This window comes from Osmia bicornis, chromosome 13, assembly GCF_907164935.1.
Source record: "Osmia bicornis bicornis chromosome 13, iOsmBic2.1, whole genome shotgun sequence".
Taxonomy (NCBI): Eukaryota; Metazoa; Arthropoda; class Insecta; order Hymenoptera; family Megachilidae; genus Osmia; species Osmia bicornis.
This window is the reverse complement of record NC_060228.1, coordinates 1,772,407-1,789,422: the sequence shown is the minus strand read 5'-3', so window position 1 is coordinate 1,789,422 and position 17,016 is coordinate 1,772,407. Positions and strand designations below refer to the sequence as shown.

The following is a 17,016-nucleotide window of genomic DNA, read 5'->3' as shown; positions in this document are numbered from 1 at the left end:
CAAACATATAATTAATCTGTTGATATTAAAAGTATCGATGAAATTAAATAGATACAAGGTGGAACATACTTAGATTAATAATGTAAACAATGAATAGATTCAAGGCATCGTAGGTTGTTTATTTGCTTTTTGTCTCTCATCATTGAGGTTTATTTATCAAGGGAGTGATACAACCAATTATAAAAGGGCTAACTGTTATCCATTCTAATTATTGTTTTTTAAAGATAATTATGTACATGGCTTCGATTAGTAAATTTTTTACATTGTTCTTTTCATGGAAACAGAGATACTAAGTGTACATAATCGCTGTTTCGACAGACTGATTCAGAACAATTACTGGATGTAATTACTGCAAAGACATTTACTCATCACAAAATGAACATTACATGCTTCAGTTATCGACGATCCACGTCTTGCAAATATTAAAACTCTTTATGTATATGTACACATTTCCCGTAGTACCAGAAGATTTGTTGTTTTTAATCAACAATTTTCTGAACATAATATCTAACAAATCGAAGATATACCTAACATATTCTGGTTGTACAACTTATTACATCCTGTAACAAATGTAAGCTTACAGATCTTTAACATATCGTTTTTTGGATGAAAAACTGGCATCCGACGAATTCAAACTTCGTTCTGGCTGAATATAACTGCACGTATATCTTTGTCCACTTTCATAAATTAATCGGGTATACATTCGCAAAAGTTAATTCAATATTATATATTCACTTAGATAATCTCTAATTATTGATTATTGCAATCAGTACTGAGGCAATATTTTGGTTGGAATCATACTGGAATATTGTTCACAATACATGGAAAATATTCTTCTAGAACAATAGAACTGCCTAGAATTATCTTAAAGATAATATGAAGCCTTATCGTACATTTATATTAATATGGCTAAATAAACTAAAATAGTCGAGACTGCAAAGAAATGTTTCAAACATAGTATGTACCGCGTTGCCTCACTTGTTTATACATTTTTAATAGCTGAAATACATAAGAAAGCGATATAATAATTTATTCATTAACGATATTGAGTAATCCATATATTGTGCATACGAACCGGTAATAATTGGGTTTAAAAGGTCCAGCCTTGTTAAGTCCCATGTATTTAGCTTGTTCATCTGTTAGTTCAGTTAAGTGTGCATCAAATGTTGGTAAATGTAATGATGCCACATATTCATCTAATGAATGATATTATTTTATAAGTTTACTTTGATATTAATTATAGTAACTGAATATAAGAATAACATGTTTTATCACTTATTTACCCATTTTCTTTGGCAACAAGTAAACATCACTTTTATATCGTCCTGGTGGTGCGTTGAAAAGTTCAATAAGCGCTAACGCTTGCGTAGCGGCTGTAATCGACACAACAAAGGAGGGAATGCTGGAACAAGACAAGTTGACTAAACGGCCTTCCGCTAATAACACGATGCGCTTTCCATCCGGCCAGATAACATGATCCACTTGAGACCTTACTTTTTCCCAAGTTAAATCGGGCGTGCGTAAACTGTTCTGTTAAGAACATATTAAAGCAGTCTTAATGTCTTACCAATACATTTCTTTTTTCTTCTGAAATGTAAGAAATACGAGTTTTTCTCCCTAAATTTTAGTTAAAAGTTCTAAACGAATCTGAGATGTTATTAGTTATACTGTTAAAGCTTAAACGTACAATGTCTATTTCCGTATTACTGTGTCCCATATTGCATACCACACAACCGTTTTTCATCTTGTCCATGTGTTCTCGTGTAACTACATTTTTATTGCCTGTTGCGGTAATCACAATATCAACATTTCTGATAACTTCATTTAGTTTCATTACTCTAAAGCCATCCATACTGTAAAGAAAACATTTAACAAATAATCTAATTGTTTATGATTTATATACGCGTTTTTTTTTTTCTTTTTATTTACCTTGCTTGCAAAGCACAAATCGGATCGATTTCGGTTATATAAACGATACACCCTAAACCTTTTAGAGCCTGACAACAACCTTTACCTACTTCACCATAGCCACAAATTACAACTTGTTTGCCACCGAACATGATATCTGTAGATCTTTTCAAGCTATAAAGGTATATAAATTAAATCAATGCTGTAGATCCTCGGTCCATTAAGAACTACTTTGAGATTAATTTACCTATCGATAATACTTTCGCGACAACTATAAAGATTGTCAAATTTGGTCTTTGTTACACTATCATTCACGTTCATAGCAGGAACGGATAATTTGCCTGCTTTTGACAATTGATATAATCTATGTACACCCGTCACGCTTTCTTCAACAATTCCTGAAGTTTGTTAAGAATATTATTATCAATTTTTGTACAAAATATATAACGAACATACCTTGAATCATTTTAAACATGGCATTATATTTTTTGAGCATTAAATGTGTTGCATCTCCACCATCATCTAATATCATGTTAGGCTGCCAATTTTCAGCAGCTACGCATTTATCGATGCACCACCAAAAATCTTCTTCTGTTTCACCGCGCCAGGCAAAAATTGGGTAACCAGCGTGAGCAAGAGCAGCAGCTACTTCATTTTGTGTGGAGTATATGTTACATGCTGCCCATCTAACTTGTGCTCCCAAATGTACTAAGGTTTCAATAAGGACAGCAGTTTGAGCATTGATATGAGTGCATCCCACAATTTTTGCATTCTTCAGTGGCTATTTGAAACAATTTTTTGTTATACATATACCAGCATTGCTTATTAAAGCTTAGTTATTCTTCCATAACAAACAAAGTACCTTATCTTCAGCTGCACGTTTACGAAGCGCCATAATTCCAGGCATCTCTTGTTCTGCTATTTCTATTTCCCTTCGACCAAATGCATGTTGATTAATATTGCGCACGCAAAAGTCTGTGAAACCACTCTCGGTTTTTTGAATTTTCTCGCGCGGTGACACGTCATCTTCATCTGATGAGCTTCCTGTGTAAGATGCTGAAGTATCATAAGATATACAAATATACAACACCGTTTATAACAATGTCACAATTATGAAAGGAAAAAGTATATCATACCAGAACTGTAACTATCTGTGCTACTGGCTGACAAGGAACGACTACGATAACGACTGGACTTTTTTAAGGCTCCAGACTTGGGATCCTAAACATTTAAAAGATTAAATTAGTTATGAGACTATTAATATACCTTTTATTATTATAAAGGGCTGCAATGAATAGAAATGAACTATAAACAGAAAAATGCAAATGATACTACTTTATTTAATTGAATGGACACAGATTAATATAGACGACATATACAGTAACTTTTCTGGACTATATTATTTTTGCGCGTTAATGAAGCAAAATGAGTTATTCCTGTCGAGTCACATGATAATATGAACAAGCAGATGTAAGCTGTTGATAATTTTAATTGCATTCTGTTGAAAATTCGTCTTATTATTACCCTGTGTTACGATGAGAAGGCAAAAATGGTAAACCCATTGGCACATACCACACTTATGTAGTCATAGGAATTAAAGCAGCCCTGAGGAAATTGCAAGGATTGCTCTATGGAAAGGAGTACAAGTTTACTTTGTGTTTTGTACACATATATATTCTTACTTACTAATTTTGTTCTCGCGCCGTGAAAGGCATTATTTGATGCCTCTAGGCTCTGAAATCACAACAACCACCATTTCATGATTCAAATTGGAGCAAGTTTTTATAATACAGTCCGTAGTTTGGTACAAAGCTCCCAAAGGTAATACTTGTACATAAAACATGAATAATTGAAAATATTAATTTTATGTATGCAAAAGTATCTCCTTTTATTATCATTATTCCTCAGTTACTTTTATTGCGCTCAAAACACTAGTTTCAGTAGTGCTAATTGTGCCACGCCTATGTGGTGTACTTAGGCTTGTAATGAGCGATGCATGAGTGATTGGTACCGAACCTACGGACTACTGTGAGAATAATGCTCTATATGTAAAATAATACAAGCGCCTTGATAGCAGGCAATATGTAACAACATGCAAATCATCTTTCAACTTTTACATTATCAAAGTTGAAGCTGAATGACATACTAGCATTAATATCATTGAAGATATTTGAAAAAATATTGAATTTTTTATCATGATATAGTTAATGTGTTATAATTACATGATGTAAGAAAACTAAAAATAGAAAAAAAATAAACCAATAAAATGATTAATTTTGTTGGTTTATTAAAAATAAAACCTGTTTATTTTTCAATATAAATACAGAGAAATAAACTCTGTAATTGCATATTTGATAAAAATAATGTAGTTAAAATACTGAATGCTTCAAAAGCTGCAATGTCCTTAGCAGCTGACCTTCATGTATATGAACTGTCTGTTAGTTTAATGCCAATTACCATATCATTATCTCCACATTGTGTAACATTAAAGTTACACAATGAAATTGCTAATTATAATTCTGTCAAATAAATGAATATTTTTTAGAAAAAATTTCTTTCTCATCAAATGATAAATTGTTTTTCGATTCTGATTCTTATATATATTCTAAGCTTTCAATTGTTTTAAATTATACAATTACTACATTATTTCTTACAATTAAACAAATAATCATTAAATATATTAAACTGATATATTTAATTCTTCTAACAATACATTTACAGATGTTTTTTTGTAATGAATTTTAACGCATAACAAAAACAACAGGAAGTTATTTGTTTGGTAATAAATACAAGGTATACACAAGAACATACATCAATTACTACCATGTGCTGTATTACATAACAGCAACATGTGGTCACAAGACTTAAAAGGGCTGGGCTGAGATGTCACAGAAAAAACAAAACACAAGTAAAATAAAATACACAAAGATAAAAGTACATGATTTTATACAAATGATAATACAAAGGTATAAAAACAATTATGAAAGAGCTTGCTCCCTTCTTTGGATTGTTGATCTGTAGCAAGTTGAACATATAAATTAAAAAACTACCCTTTTATAGTTGTTAATGACTTAATTAATAAGAAATTAACAAGGCGGTAAATATAATACTCGTGGTAAGTACTGTCATGTTTTCATATACTGACAACTTAAATAAGAAAAATTTGATTATTTGAATTGTTGGATGACAGCGTTCGCAAATTTACCTTAGTGTTTGACGCTGGATCTGTGACAGGCCCATCGATGACTGTATTTCTAGCCACTTTTCCTGACGACGTACTGTTCACGGCATCCCCACTGTCAGCCATTTTCGATTCGAAGTTATACTAATTCTTCTACTAGACGACAGGTGGTACTTTTATGCACTCGCAGGAGCGTAAGCACAGTGCGCTTCCAACTAGGTGCTCTCCTGTCGATACGGTTCATTAATAATTGATTAATTTTAATAAATGACAATAGAACTAATAAATCATTGTTCTGATAAATTAAAAGATTTAATAAGTGCTTTTAAAATTAAATTTATCTTAGGAAATATGTTGTACAGCTAATAACATTTTTGTTTAAAAATATACTTGAGTTACTTATAGAGGGAGTAATAGATCTACTTTCTCTAGTAACTGGTCAGGCAGAAATCAAATTTAGTAATAATATTGATTTTTAACTGAATGGTAGTGGACAACACGAAGAATTTAATAATTTATTTCTAAAAAATCAAGAATATATTTTAAAATATAGGCGAATCAGTAGAAGTATACTAGATACGGCCTTGTTCTTGTACGACGTATACTATCCATCCTGAAAATACTAATCGCCTTGTGCCCACCCACCAAGATGGCTCCTTTATGGGGCAATACTCGATGTTTGACGTGAAGTTATTTACACACTTAGAATTAAACGATCATCGAAGCAAGTTCTAGACATTTTTCGGTGCACCGTGAATATAAAAAATATCAGGAAAGAGTGTGTGCTGTACAGTAGTGAAGAATCGATTGAGTTCCTTAAGAAAAAATTATACGGACGGCCGGTTGGTACTAGTTCAGTCCGTCGAACAAAATCTTAGACAGGTACCATAGCTTTTGATGTATCAAATAAGATACTTTCGTTTGTTTCATGATTTTTTTGAAATAGATTAAAGTACATCGCAATTATCCTTTTTAGGTGTCTTATCAGAATTTGTTGAACTGTGAGATTTTACCGTCAATATCAAAATTGACCGCGGTTGTGTACAATGCATATTGATCTATTCGTAGCTGTCATTTGTACATCGAATAATTTGTTTCTTCTGCATGATTCACGTTTCGTAAATTTTACGTCAACTCCAAGTTTAATGTATTATGTAGCTGACGAGCGGAATTATAAATAAATTCACTAAAAACGATTTATTTCGTTGCGATAGAAATATTCTACCGTTACTACAAAATATATTTCTCTTTAACTTAATTAAAAGCAATATTTTTCTGACGGTTTTCCAAATTATCGCCTCTTACGTTCATTAAAAATTGTCACGTTTAAAGAATTTAATAATTTAACGTGTAACACATTAATTATGTGGAGGTTAACGCAAAACGTATTTTGAAGTCTTTTTCAAATTTTATTTCATTGAATTCATAACTTGTTCATGATGATTTTAATTACTTTTTACTTAATTTACGCTTTGCTGTATCAATATAAAATGTAATTAATAAATAATGTGATGTACAATTTGTATAATTCCAAAGAACCTGTAAATAAATGTAATTCACTATTATTAACATCAATTTTGAACAGTTTTTATGTAAAGAATTAATCTTTATTTTATTCATTTCATTTACACTCAACATTTTTTGTATTATGATCATAATTCATTTGTTTGAATATTTTTTTTTCAGATATACAGTGTTATTCCAAAGAATGCTTTATAAGACAAGATAAAGTTTAAAGATTGTCTAATAGCACTATAGATCTGTGCTATTTCTAACAATGTAATTTTATCCATCACACAACAAGAGTAACTTCAAAATAACAGAGCTCAAATGATATTTTGGCAAATGTCATTTGTTTATAATCGCTTACATATAAATTTGTACATTGTACAAAAGCTTGATGTATGATATTCAATCAATGTGAGAGAAGAAAAAGGATAAAATAAGAGTAGATTATTAAAGATGTTACCAAAGGGAGGCAGTGCTGATTTTCATATAAACTTTTAGATCTGATATAATGACCAAAGGGATATACATAAATTTTTAATAGTGGCAAAAATAAATGGATAAGAAAAATTATTATTAGTGGTACTTAAAAATGTCCTGAGTAAAAATTGCAGAAGGAAAGATTTTTATTTTCACACTTATTAATGATATAAGTGATCAAGTTAAGCTTTAAAGATGGCAAGAAAAAGTGATAATATCAAAACTATCAATGTTGCCATTGTTGGTCTTTCTGGTACTGAGAAAGATAAAGGACAAGTTGGTGTTGGAAAGTCATGTTTGTGTAATCGTTTTATGCGTTCTTTGAATGATGATTATAATGTGGACCATATATCAGTGTTATCGCAGGTAATTGTTAACAATAATGGTTATGAGAATTTTTTGTTAATTGTTGTTATTAAGGATTTATTTCTTACAGTCGGATTTTAGTGGCAGAGTGGTAAATAATGATCATTTCCTCTATTGGGGTGAAGTTACAAAACCAGCAGAGGATGGATCAGAATATCAATTTCAAGTGATAGAGCATACTGAATTTATAGATGATGCATCCTTTCAGCCTTTTAAAGGTGGTAAAATGGAACCTTATGCAAAAAGATGTGCAGCCACTAAAATTACCAGTGCAGAAAAGCTTATGTACATTTGCAAAAATCAATTAGGTATAGAAAAAGAATATGAACAGAAAGTTTTGCCAGATGGTAAATTAAATATTGATGGTTTTTTGTGTGTATTTGATGTAAGCGTTGTACCAAACAGATCTATAGAGAAACAGGTGGATATAGTGGCAAACATACTGAACAGTTTGATGAAAACCAAAAAGCCAATCATTTTGGTAACAACAAAGAATGATGATGCAAATGAACAGTATGTAAAAGAAGCTGAAAAATTGGTAATACGTAAAGAATATAAAGGTTCCATTTTAATAGTTGAAACTTCTGCACATGAAAATATCAATATTGATTTAGCATTTATGATTTTGGCTCAATTAATTGATAAAACTAAAATGCGCAGTAAGGTAACACCGTTTGCAGAAGCAGCTAGATCTAGGAAAGAACTTTTAGATGCATCAACAGAATCTTTACAAAGATTGATTCGAATACACGTTACCGATTACCGCGCATTGTGGTCTCAAGCTTCTAAAAAGTTAGCTCAGCACAAAGAATTCTCAACATTCGTGGAATTATTTGGTATCGACGCAACCCAAAGATTATTTAGGCGACATATTAAAAAATTAAAAGATGAACAAGTAGCAAAGAAAATTCAAGGATACCTGGATATGTTACCCGATATTCTTCATGAAATATGTCCTGATATAACAAATTTGATCAATGAGTATGTTACAATTATAAGTATTTAAGTATCATTATAATGTATAGTTTCAATTAATCTACACATCTTACTATTACAGGGAGTGGTCGGCAGTGCAACAGTACATAAAAGAACATCCTGATTTTCATCAGTATTTTTATGAATGTCCTGAGGATATTCCATGGATTGATTGTGATTTTGGTGAAAATAATGGAACAAAGATTCCTTATGATGTTTTAGAAACTCCAGAAGCTGAAACTGTTTTTAAAAATCATATAAATGTGCTGCAACAAGAACAACGGCGATTAGAGTAAGTATCATAATGTGTTTGGAATTTTTGCTATCCATAAATAGCAAATTGATTCATTGCTGCACATGCTTCAATGTAATCATTCATTCAGTAATCTAGATATTAATACCTATGTGTAATACACTAATGCTTTGCTTTATTCTGGGTGGCGTTTCTTTGAGCAGACTTCCCAAAAGGTAAATTGTGCTCTTACTGCTTCGTAATACATTAGAGAACGTTATTTTCTTAGAAAAATATATTATTAGCTTTACTAACAATTTTTGGTAATATTTAATACGTTTTAATATTACAATATTATGTTATATTACTACATATTCAATAGTAAATATAAATATAGAATTGGTACATATTATTTATTAGATGGAAAAAGCAGTTTAAGCAGTTGCTGGAAGAAACTGGATATGTTACACCAGGGAAACATTTATCCGAGGTCAGAGTGCTTTTCATGGGTAGAGAATGCTTTGAAGCTCTTTCCCACCATGATTGTCAAGAAATATATGATCAACACCAAAAGGAAATCATTGAAAAGGCCAAACATAATTTTCAAGTAAGAGCACGTGTTATAACATCTGCAGTGTCGAGCAAAGTAGGCTTCCTCTATATCGTCATTCTCCTCGAGATTACCTAAGGGGCGAAACGACAGTCCGAGAAGGAGATGGCTGCGGTGAAAATCAGGAACCCTAGAATCCTGGAATTTGGAGATTGGAAACTTGGGAACCCGGGAAACTCCACGGGGGCAGGCATCATCTTTTTCTCTGGGGAAGCCTACTATGTTCGATACTGTACACGATAATGAAACTGCAAATTTTTGATATTACTATCTTCTATTTTATTTTGTATAATAGGAACTATTATTAGAACATGCTGATTTGTTCTATCACTTCAAAAGTATAGCACCATCTGGAACTATAACACAAGATGATATTAAAGAGATAACAGATGCATTAGTGGATGACTTTAGGTATAAGGCTTTAGATAGATTAGATCAAGATAGAAAATTAATGCTTTTTCAACATTTGGGATTTGTACACTGTCCTATAAGAGAGCATTGTCCAGCTTATCCAAATTGTATGGATGCACTTATAGAACGGATACTTGGAACAAAAGCACATAGGTAAGATTTCGATAAGGAACAATGAAAACAACAATTTTCATGTACTTTTAACTTGATTGAAAAATGATTTCTTAGGCCTTCTTCGTGGAATCATAGCAGTCAGTGGCAGTTAACATCTGATAATAATCAATTAAATTTAGTTATACTTGGAAGCAATGGCCTTGGCGAGGAATTTGCTCGTGAAATAAGAGCACAAACAGAGGATGACGAAGTAGAAATTGATTGTCAGTTATATACACTTGGATATCGAATTATCGATGGTGATGTCGGATTACCGCACAATTCATTTACTACTTCAGACTTCATGCCCCATGGTATGTGGTAATGCGGCAATTGTCGATGGTAGCCATACTTTCTTTACAAAATGTTTAAAAATCTGTTGATTTTTCAGGATCTTTTTGTATTTACTCAAATGAGGATTCATTCGAATATATTCGATCGTCTTTAGAGAAAACATTATTATCGAATTTAGAGCAAGAGGATAGGTTACCATTTCAAGGATTACCTATCGTCATTATGTTTGTACCAGAATCTACTATAGACGAACTGGAAGCAATACGACTTAAGGAAGAGGGTCAGAATCTTGCTGATAGGTATACATAATTTACGGCTTAAATCATTGTTATCTGGATTAAATGAAATACTTAACGATTAATGTTTATTACAGCTTACAGTGTCCATTTATCGATGTCTGCATAGAAGATTTAGAACAAGATAAAAGATTTCCTACTCCGCTTGTGAAAGATGCATTACAACAACTGATACAATCTATAAATCATAGAGCTGGTTTTCTAAATATTTATCAAAGTGTTATTGAGTGTTTGGAACCTGATATAAGGTAACATATTCTATTAAATACAATACGTAACAGCTAGAGAAAGAAATAATAATATTATCTTCATTTTTATTCAGAATAATAATGTGTATGTTTTGTGGAGATCCATATTCCGTGGAAAACGTACTCGGACCTTTACTCAATCATCAGTGTTGTTTTCTTAGCGGCGATCGATCGATTGTTTTAGAAACATTTCTAGGAGAATCGAAACGAAGAGTTGAAGTTATTATTTCAAGTTTCCATGGGGCGAATGCGTTTAGAGATGAATTAGTACACGGCTTTATATTGGTCTACTCCACAAAAAGGAAAGCATCCCTCGCAACGCTTAAGTACGTATAATGTAATTGTATTTCACGTACATATATTAAAATAAAATATTTCTCATTTTATCTTTATTTTTTAGTGCATTTTCCATGAATATACCAAACTTACCGATACAAATAATGGCTGTGACTGATACTGGAGGTGCTAATGCTTTCTTCAGTAATGATTTGAGTCATTTACTTATCACAGAGGGAAACGCAATTGCGGATAAATTACAAGCCCACTTTATGACCTCGGCATCCAGTTGTCAACAAAAAAGTATATTATGTTATTTGAAAATCATTAAAAAATATTTTTTTTTTCTTTTGTCTGGACACACTTCCTTATGTACATTTATTGCAGCGGCCTTTTATACACCATTTTTCAAAGAAGTTTGGGAGAAAAAGCCTGAAATTGAACAAGCCTTTAATATGGAAGAACCAGGCAATTTGAATGATAGTGGTGAAGGTACTCTAGAGTATTCTGCATTACACCCTATGCCACCACCACGACATGAAAGTTATCATCTTCAGACACCAGATGATGGGTAGGTAACCTGACAGCAATGCCTGTAACATTATACAACTGATATTAAGGCATGTTCATATTTTCTGGTGATTCAAAAGTCTAATGTGAAGCAGTATGTCTGTAACTTTCAGAAGCGGTTCTGAGTCGTATGAACAGTTAACCCCGGATGGTGACCTTGGAGATACAGGACTGAATGAACAATTTGCAGACAATAGAGCCACACCTAGCGATGACAGTGATATTTATAGCCAAGTAGATTTTTACAGGGAAGAAAGGGAAAGAGAATTGTTAAAATCTGGCGATATTACGAACAAATTAGCCGGTTGGTTTTGCATTGATAAAATCATCAGACTGAAACTTTCTATGCATGATGTGATTTTATTTTTTACTGTTTCTGTACAGGATGGGTGAAGGATACGTTTATGCACCAAGATGGAGTAACTAATAGTTACTCGCATAGAGCTTTTACTACGGGTAGACGTCACATTTCTCAAGCGAAACCGCGACCAAAAGGAAATAGCCAAACTTTAAAACAGCCTGGAAAGATAAATTTGAAAGATTTCTCGAATGTAACAGATGCCATAGCCAGAATGACAGTAGGCGAAAAGGATGAACACGGTCCTAAATTGACAATGGGTCATGCTCCTCTTGCTACACCCGAATTAGTAGATCTTGGCTCTGAATATGCTCAAGTTAAAGATGTGGTACCAAGCCTATATCCTCCTTATGACGGCGATTATATGTATGCTTTAGTACAAGACTCTATCGGAAATAATAAACCTAAGCTACGTCACAGACGCGACAAGGGACAACCCTGTAAGGGCAAAATTAAGAAAACGTATCTGCTTTAATTTATTTTATGCATATGCATGAATTAATTATATATTTTATTTCGTAGCGTACAGTGATTCTGATTCGGAATGGAGTTCCTTGGAAAGGCAAAAGGTAGCTGACGTATTAGGAAAAGCGAATAAGAAACCACCATCGCACAAGAGGATACGAAAAAAACGTACAGCTATACCTGTTGCTGCACCAAAAGTTCCGTCTTTAGCTAGTATGGGAAGCGGAGATGGTATTGTTGGCCTGAATTACAATATCAAAGAAGATAAAAATTGGCGTGTAAACCCAGCAGAGCGTGGTATGTATTTATAATAAAAATTTTGTTATATCTTATTATAGAAATTTACTGTAAGACGATTTTTTCAATTCAGTATCCAGCGAAACGCCAGATTCTTCCGAGTCCAGTGATCCGGAGCACACTTCCAGATCAAGATCCAAACAATACAAACATGCGGCCGCTAGTCTGCGAAAAAGATTCGGAAATTCATTGCCGCAGCAACACCTATCAACGTCGTTACAACATCCTTACAATGTGAAACATATGACCCAAGAGATGTTTAGTGCTTCCTGTAAGTATAATTGTTGACGATGAAGAATGTTCTACTGAATATTTCTGAAATCCTTAAAGTAGCTATTACATAATATGATTCTTGCATGTTAAGAAACGAAAGGATAGCATAAATATTTTATACCGTACAGTTAGCATGTTTTATACTTTTCTCGTTTGCTTAAAGAAAACCATTGTTTTTGTTTCAATTTGTATCAATTCCGGATGACTAATATTGCTCGATTTTAAGTGCAATGTCAGCAAATTGTATTTCACATAACAGCTGTCGATTTTTTCAAAATTATTTCTTAAGAAGGTTCAACCAGGATTTCGCAGGAGGTTTGCATAGAACTGTTTCTTATTATGTACTTGGTATTTGGCATGGATTTATTATTATTTTAGCGAAGCACAGGAGTGACAATACCTTTGGCAACATTCCAGATGATGAATCCAGCCTAGACGTTTCTTCCCCACGAGAGATTAATTCTCCCAGTGTAAGTAAAAAATAATAATAAAAAACAAAACATACCATCACGGAAACATAGATTTTTGTATCAACTTTTTTAAAGATATTTTATTTTGATATCTTAAACAAGGTCAAAGATGGTGATAAATTGAACAGAAAGAAGGATAAACAGAAAGCAAAAGAAGATGAGAAATTAGAGAAACGCCGACAAAAAGAAGAAAAGTTAAAGAAACACGCGGAAAAGGAAAAGGAGAGAGAAAAGAAAAAGCAAGAGAAAATAAAGCAAACTAAAGGACCTGGGGCAGCATTGACCATGAGCCAACCACTAATTGAAGATTTTGCTCAGAGTGAAACAAATCGAATACCCCTGTTTCTGGAAAAATGTGTGCAATTTATTGAAGACGAAGGATTAGATTCTGAGGGGATATATAGGGTTCCTGGAAACAGAGCACACGTGGAACTTTTGTTTCAAAAATTCGAAGAGGGTAAATTTCTTTATGATTTTATATTTAAATATATGTACTTATTGGTACTTATTTATATTTAACTATTATAGATGGAAATGTCGATATACATTCACTAGACATACCTGTAAATGCTGTTGCAACTGCTTTAAAAGATTTCTTTTCAAAGAGGCTACCACCATTGATCGATAAAGATCGCATGAGTGAACTTGAGGATATATCGGGTAAGTATAAAATTCATAGGTAAAGTTTTTATAATAGGAATTATTTACTTATTTTTCTTGCATTTAGGAGCACGTGGTATCAGTAAACCAATGTCCGCAACATGTATGAATATGGAAGGTACATGATATTACATAAATTTAATATCGAAAGTTAATTAACCAGTGTCTAACAAAAAAAATTTTTATGGATTTGTTGTAGATCGAAGCTGCAGGTTATTAGCACTACGTTTAATGCTCAACAAGTTGAATCCAGTAAATTTTGATGTACTCAAATTTATCTTTCATCATTTTGTAAAGTAAGTAATCATTTTCTAAATACCAATGCTTTCTAATCGATACTGAAGTTAATTAATGCTATATTTTTTTATGTATTTTTGCAGAGTTGCTGAAAATTGTAAACTGAACAGTATGGACAGTAAAAACTTGGCAATCTGCTGGTGGCCTACATTATTACCTATAGAATTTAATGATCTTGGCAGATTTGAAGCGATGAGACCATACTTGGAGGACGTAGTTCAAACGATGATCGATCAATATCCTTTCCTGTTTTGTGGTGAAGAAGCAATCGTAATGGTGTAGTAAAAGACTACATAACTTTTTAATTGTACAACTAGAACTTTGTACGAACATCAGAAAAAAAAAACAAAAAACTGTTGTGCATCTATATTGATGCGGATCGGTTTTTTGCAAACGTTCAGTCCTTCGGGTCACGAGAAGAAACGATTGGTCTCGCTATGTTTATAATATTTAAGATTTTATCGTAGTATGTTTGAACTACGATTAGAATAATCCTCGTGACGCAAAAAAGACCGAACAAATTAATTTAAGTTTACGTATTCGTTCCATTGCGAGGTGTGACTGGCGGAGTGATAGATAATGGCCCTAATGACGGCCGTTTACAGGCCCAATAATAACGCGAATAATAAAAAAAAGTCAATCCATGTGTCATAACAGTATGCATGTATCATGTTGGGTGTATTCAGAGCGATGTATTTATTAACATATATTTAGATATAAGACTCGATATTTGATAATAGCGAATAATCGTAGTGAGCTCGATGTTGCTTTTTTATCTGATGATTTAAAAAAATTTCTTTTCTTTCTGTTGTATTTTTTTTTTTACAGAATAAGAAACTGCCGTATGCGATGTGTGCGCACGTGCGTGTGTGAGAGAGGGGGAAGAGAAATGGCGCAATCTCATAAAGGAATATTCGTATTCTAAACGCGTTAAAGACATTATCATGGACTGTACGTAATCTCATATACATATTTTCTTGAATTCTTACACATTTTATACAGCAATGATATCAAAAAGTGGCAAATACTTTTACAAATTCGATTTTTGGATTAATCGATTATCGTTTTGTTCAGTCTCGAAGATACTTTTCAAATTCGCAACTTATAGATTTATCTCGAATCAGTATTTTCAGAATACTCAGTTTGATTTAATGGGGCTGTTTAAGCTCGTTGGTGATACAATTCATAATATATCCATTCCGTCTGAATGAAAAAGAAAAATGACAAAAAAAAAGAGAAAAAAGGAGGAAACGAAAAAGCGTCACATATTATAATTGTGGTTTTTTCAAGATGTGCAGCGAGTAAGTGTTTATGTCAAAGCGAATTGTAAGAATATCGATACGGTTTTAATTACTAAGGTAAACATTTTCAAGATTTCCGAATTTATAACAAATTACGGGAATACTAAATACTAAGAACAATACTTAGAATCACACAGACACTTTTTTCAAGTTTCATAAAAGCGAACATGTACATAAGATTATAAGATTGTACGCTACGAAAAAGTTTATAACGAGTACCGAGAGGATCGATAATCGATACTTTTCGAGATTATTCAGTGGTCGCCGTAACGTTCACAAGAATCGCTTTTATTCTTTATTTCTTTTTTTTACGCGATGCATGTTATTCGAAACTATGTAAGTGACTAATAGACGAAGGTTCGTGTTTTTAATCGCGTATTTGTATTTTCTGTAACAAACGTTTCGTCTGTATTTATAAAAAGGTATTTATAAATATTTCATTCTATTTCTCGAACAACTACGTAGATTAACCACGACAGCAAAGTTTGTAATCGGTCGTCGAACTATACCCGCCATTGTTTCTTTTGTACCTGCTGTGTTATCCTTAACGACGAATTTATTTGGCGAAAACTGTAATTACAAAAAAACTTGCGCACATCAATTTCTTGTGTGTTCTCATGGATAATAGTTCTGACGATCGTCGTTAGTGTCCTAAGGATAAAATTCGATGATATATGATAGCAAACATCAACAAATCAAACGACTGAGCCATTAGAACTGTGATGTAGTTACTTGTTTTTAAATAATGTATAATAGTAATCATTGAAAAGCAAACGGATTATTCCACGATGCTTAGAACAGAAGCGATATTTGTTGAAACAAATTTATTGTTTTACCATCAGCGTGTACTTTAGCTACGATTCTTTCTTTCAGCGTGCAAAACCTCTTCGTCTATTAAACGCAGGAATGTTGTGGTCCGATTCGAAAAACCCGCTCAGAACGACGGCAAATTCATGTAAGTGTGCCATATTGTATGTATCGCGCAGTTCACCAGAGTTCATAACTGCGAAAAGACCAGTTTTCGTTCTTTCGTGCGCATCTTCGTCCTGATTGGCGATACTCCCACACGAAGTGGAAAGCGATTAGCGGAGAACTCACCTGCGTTCCCCCACCATCTTTCAACCTGCGCGGCTCAGTTATGGACTCTGGTGAACTGCAATAGATGTCACGAATCGTGTAATCGTATATCTTTCGACGACTGAACGTTCGAAAAATAATGAAAAGTTGTGAAAAGAAAGAGAAAAATAGCACAGGGGGAATGAGGTTAATCGACAACCGACGATGAACGATGGAGCCACTGTGAGCGAGTCTGTTCGTTTGTTTCTTCATTTTTATTCGTTAATCCAAAATATAACGAGAAACATTCCCGTGAGTAACGTCCGATGTTGC

The 17,016-nt window shown here is 33.0% G+C and overlaps 2 protein-coding genes across 11 annotated transcripts; one reads left to right on the top strand and one right to left on the bottom strand.

Moving 5' to 3' along the window:
* Positions 1-98: 98 nt before the first annotated feature.
* On the bottom strand, positions 99-5,249 carry LOC114871776 (adenosylhomocysteinase-like 1). 5 transcript variants are annotated; one of them, XM_029178123.2, is made up of 11 exons: positions 5,114-5,247; positions 3,595-3,642; positions 3,045-3,129; positions 2,771-2,964; positions 2,365-2,689; positions 2,156-2,306; positions 1,930-2,082; positions 1,688-1,853; positions 1,284-1,530; positions 1,076-1,196; positions 99-999 (listed from the first exon to the last, which is right to left on the bottom strand). In XM_029178123.2, the coding sequence occupies exons 1-11, from the start codon at positions 5,213-5,215 to the stop codon at positions 993-995; spliced, it is 1,599 nt and encodes a 532-aa protein (XP_029033956.1). In that variant the 5' UTR covers positions 5,216-5,247; the 3' UTR covers positions 99-992. The 5 variants fall into 5 exon arrangements, with proteins under 5 accessions (XP_029033956.1, XP_029033957.1, XP_029033960.1 ...); XM_029178124.2 differs by having other exon boundaries at positions 2,771-2,952; XM_029178127.2 differs by lacking the exon at positions 5,114-5,247 and adding an exon at positions 4,720-4,749.
* A 96-nt stretch (positions 5,250-5,345) lies between these two features.
* On the top strand, positions 5,346-16,430 carry LOC114871775 (rho GTPase-activating protein 190). 6 transcript variants are annotated; one of them, XM_029178121.2, is made up of 23 exons: positions 5,346-5,971; positions 6,776-7,441; positions 7,512-8,422; positions 8,499-8,708; positions 8,873-8,884; positions 9,069-9,255; positions 9,554-9,822; positions 9,898-10,136; positions 10,214-10,415; positions 10,490-10,660; positions 10,735-10,986; positions 11,061-11,239; positions 11,324-11,507; positions 11,602-11,810; positions 11,891-12,304; positions 12,387-12,626; positions 12,700-12,897; positions 13,317-13,369; positions 13,445-13,826; positions 13,898-14,029; positions 14,097-14,147; positions 14,229-14,325; positions 14,410-16,430. In XM_029178121.2, exons 2-23 carry the CDS (start codon positions 7,271-7,273, stop codon positions 14,606-14,608), a joined length of 4,962 nt encoding a protein of 1,653 aa, XP_029033954.1. In that variant the 5' UTR covers positions 5,346-5,971; positions 6,776-7,270; the 3' UTR covers positions 14,609-16,430. The 6 variants fall into 6 exon arrangements, with proteins under 6 accessions (XP_029033954.1, XP_029033951.1, XP_029033955.1 ...); XM_029178118.2 differs by having other exon boundaries at positions 5,347-5,971; positions 11,620-11,810; positions 13,278-13,369; XM_029178122.2 differs by having other exon boundaries at positions 5,347-5,971; positions 13,472-13,826.
* Positions 16,431-17,016: the final 586 nt, after the last annotated feature.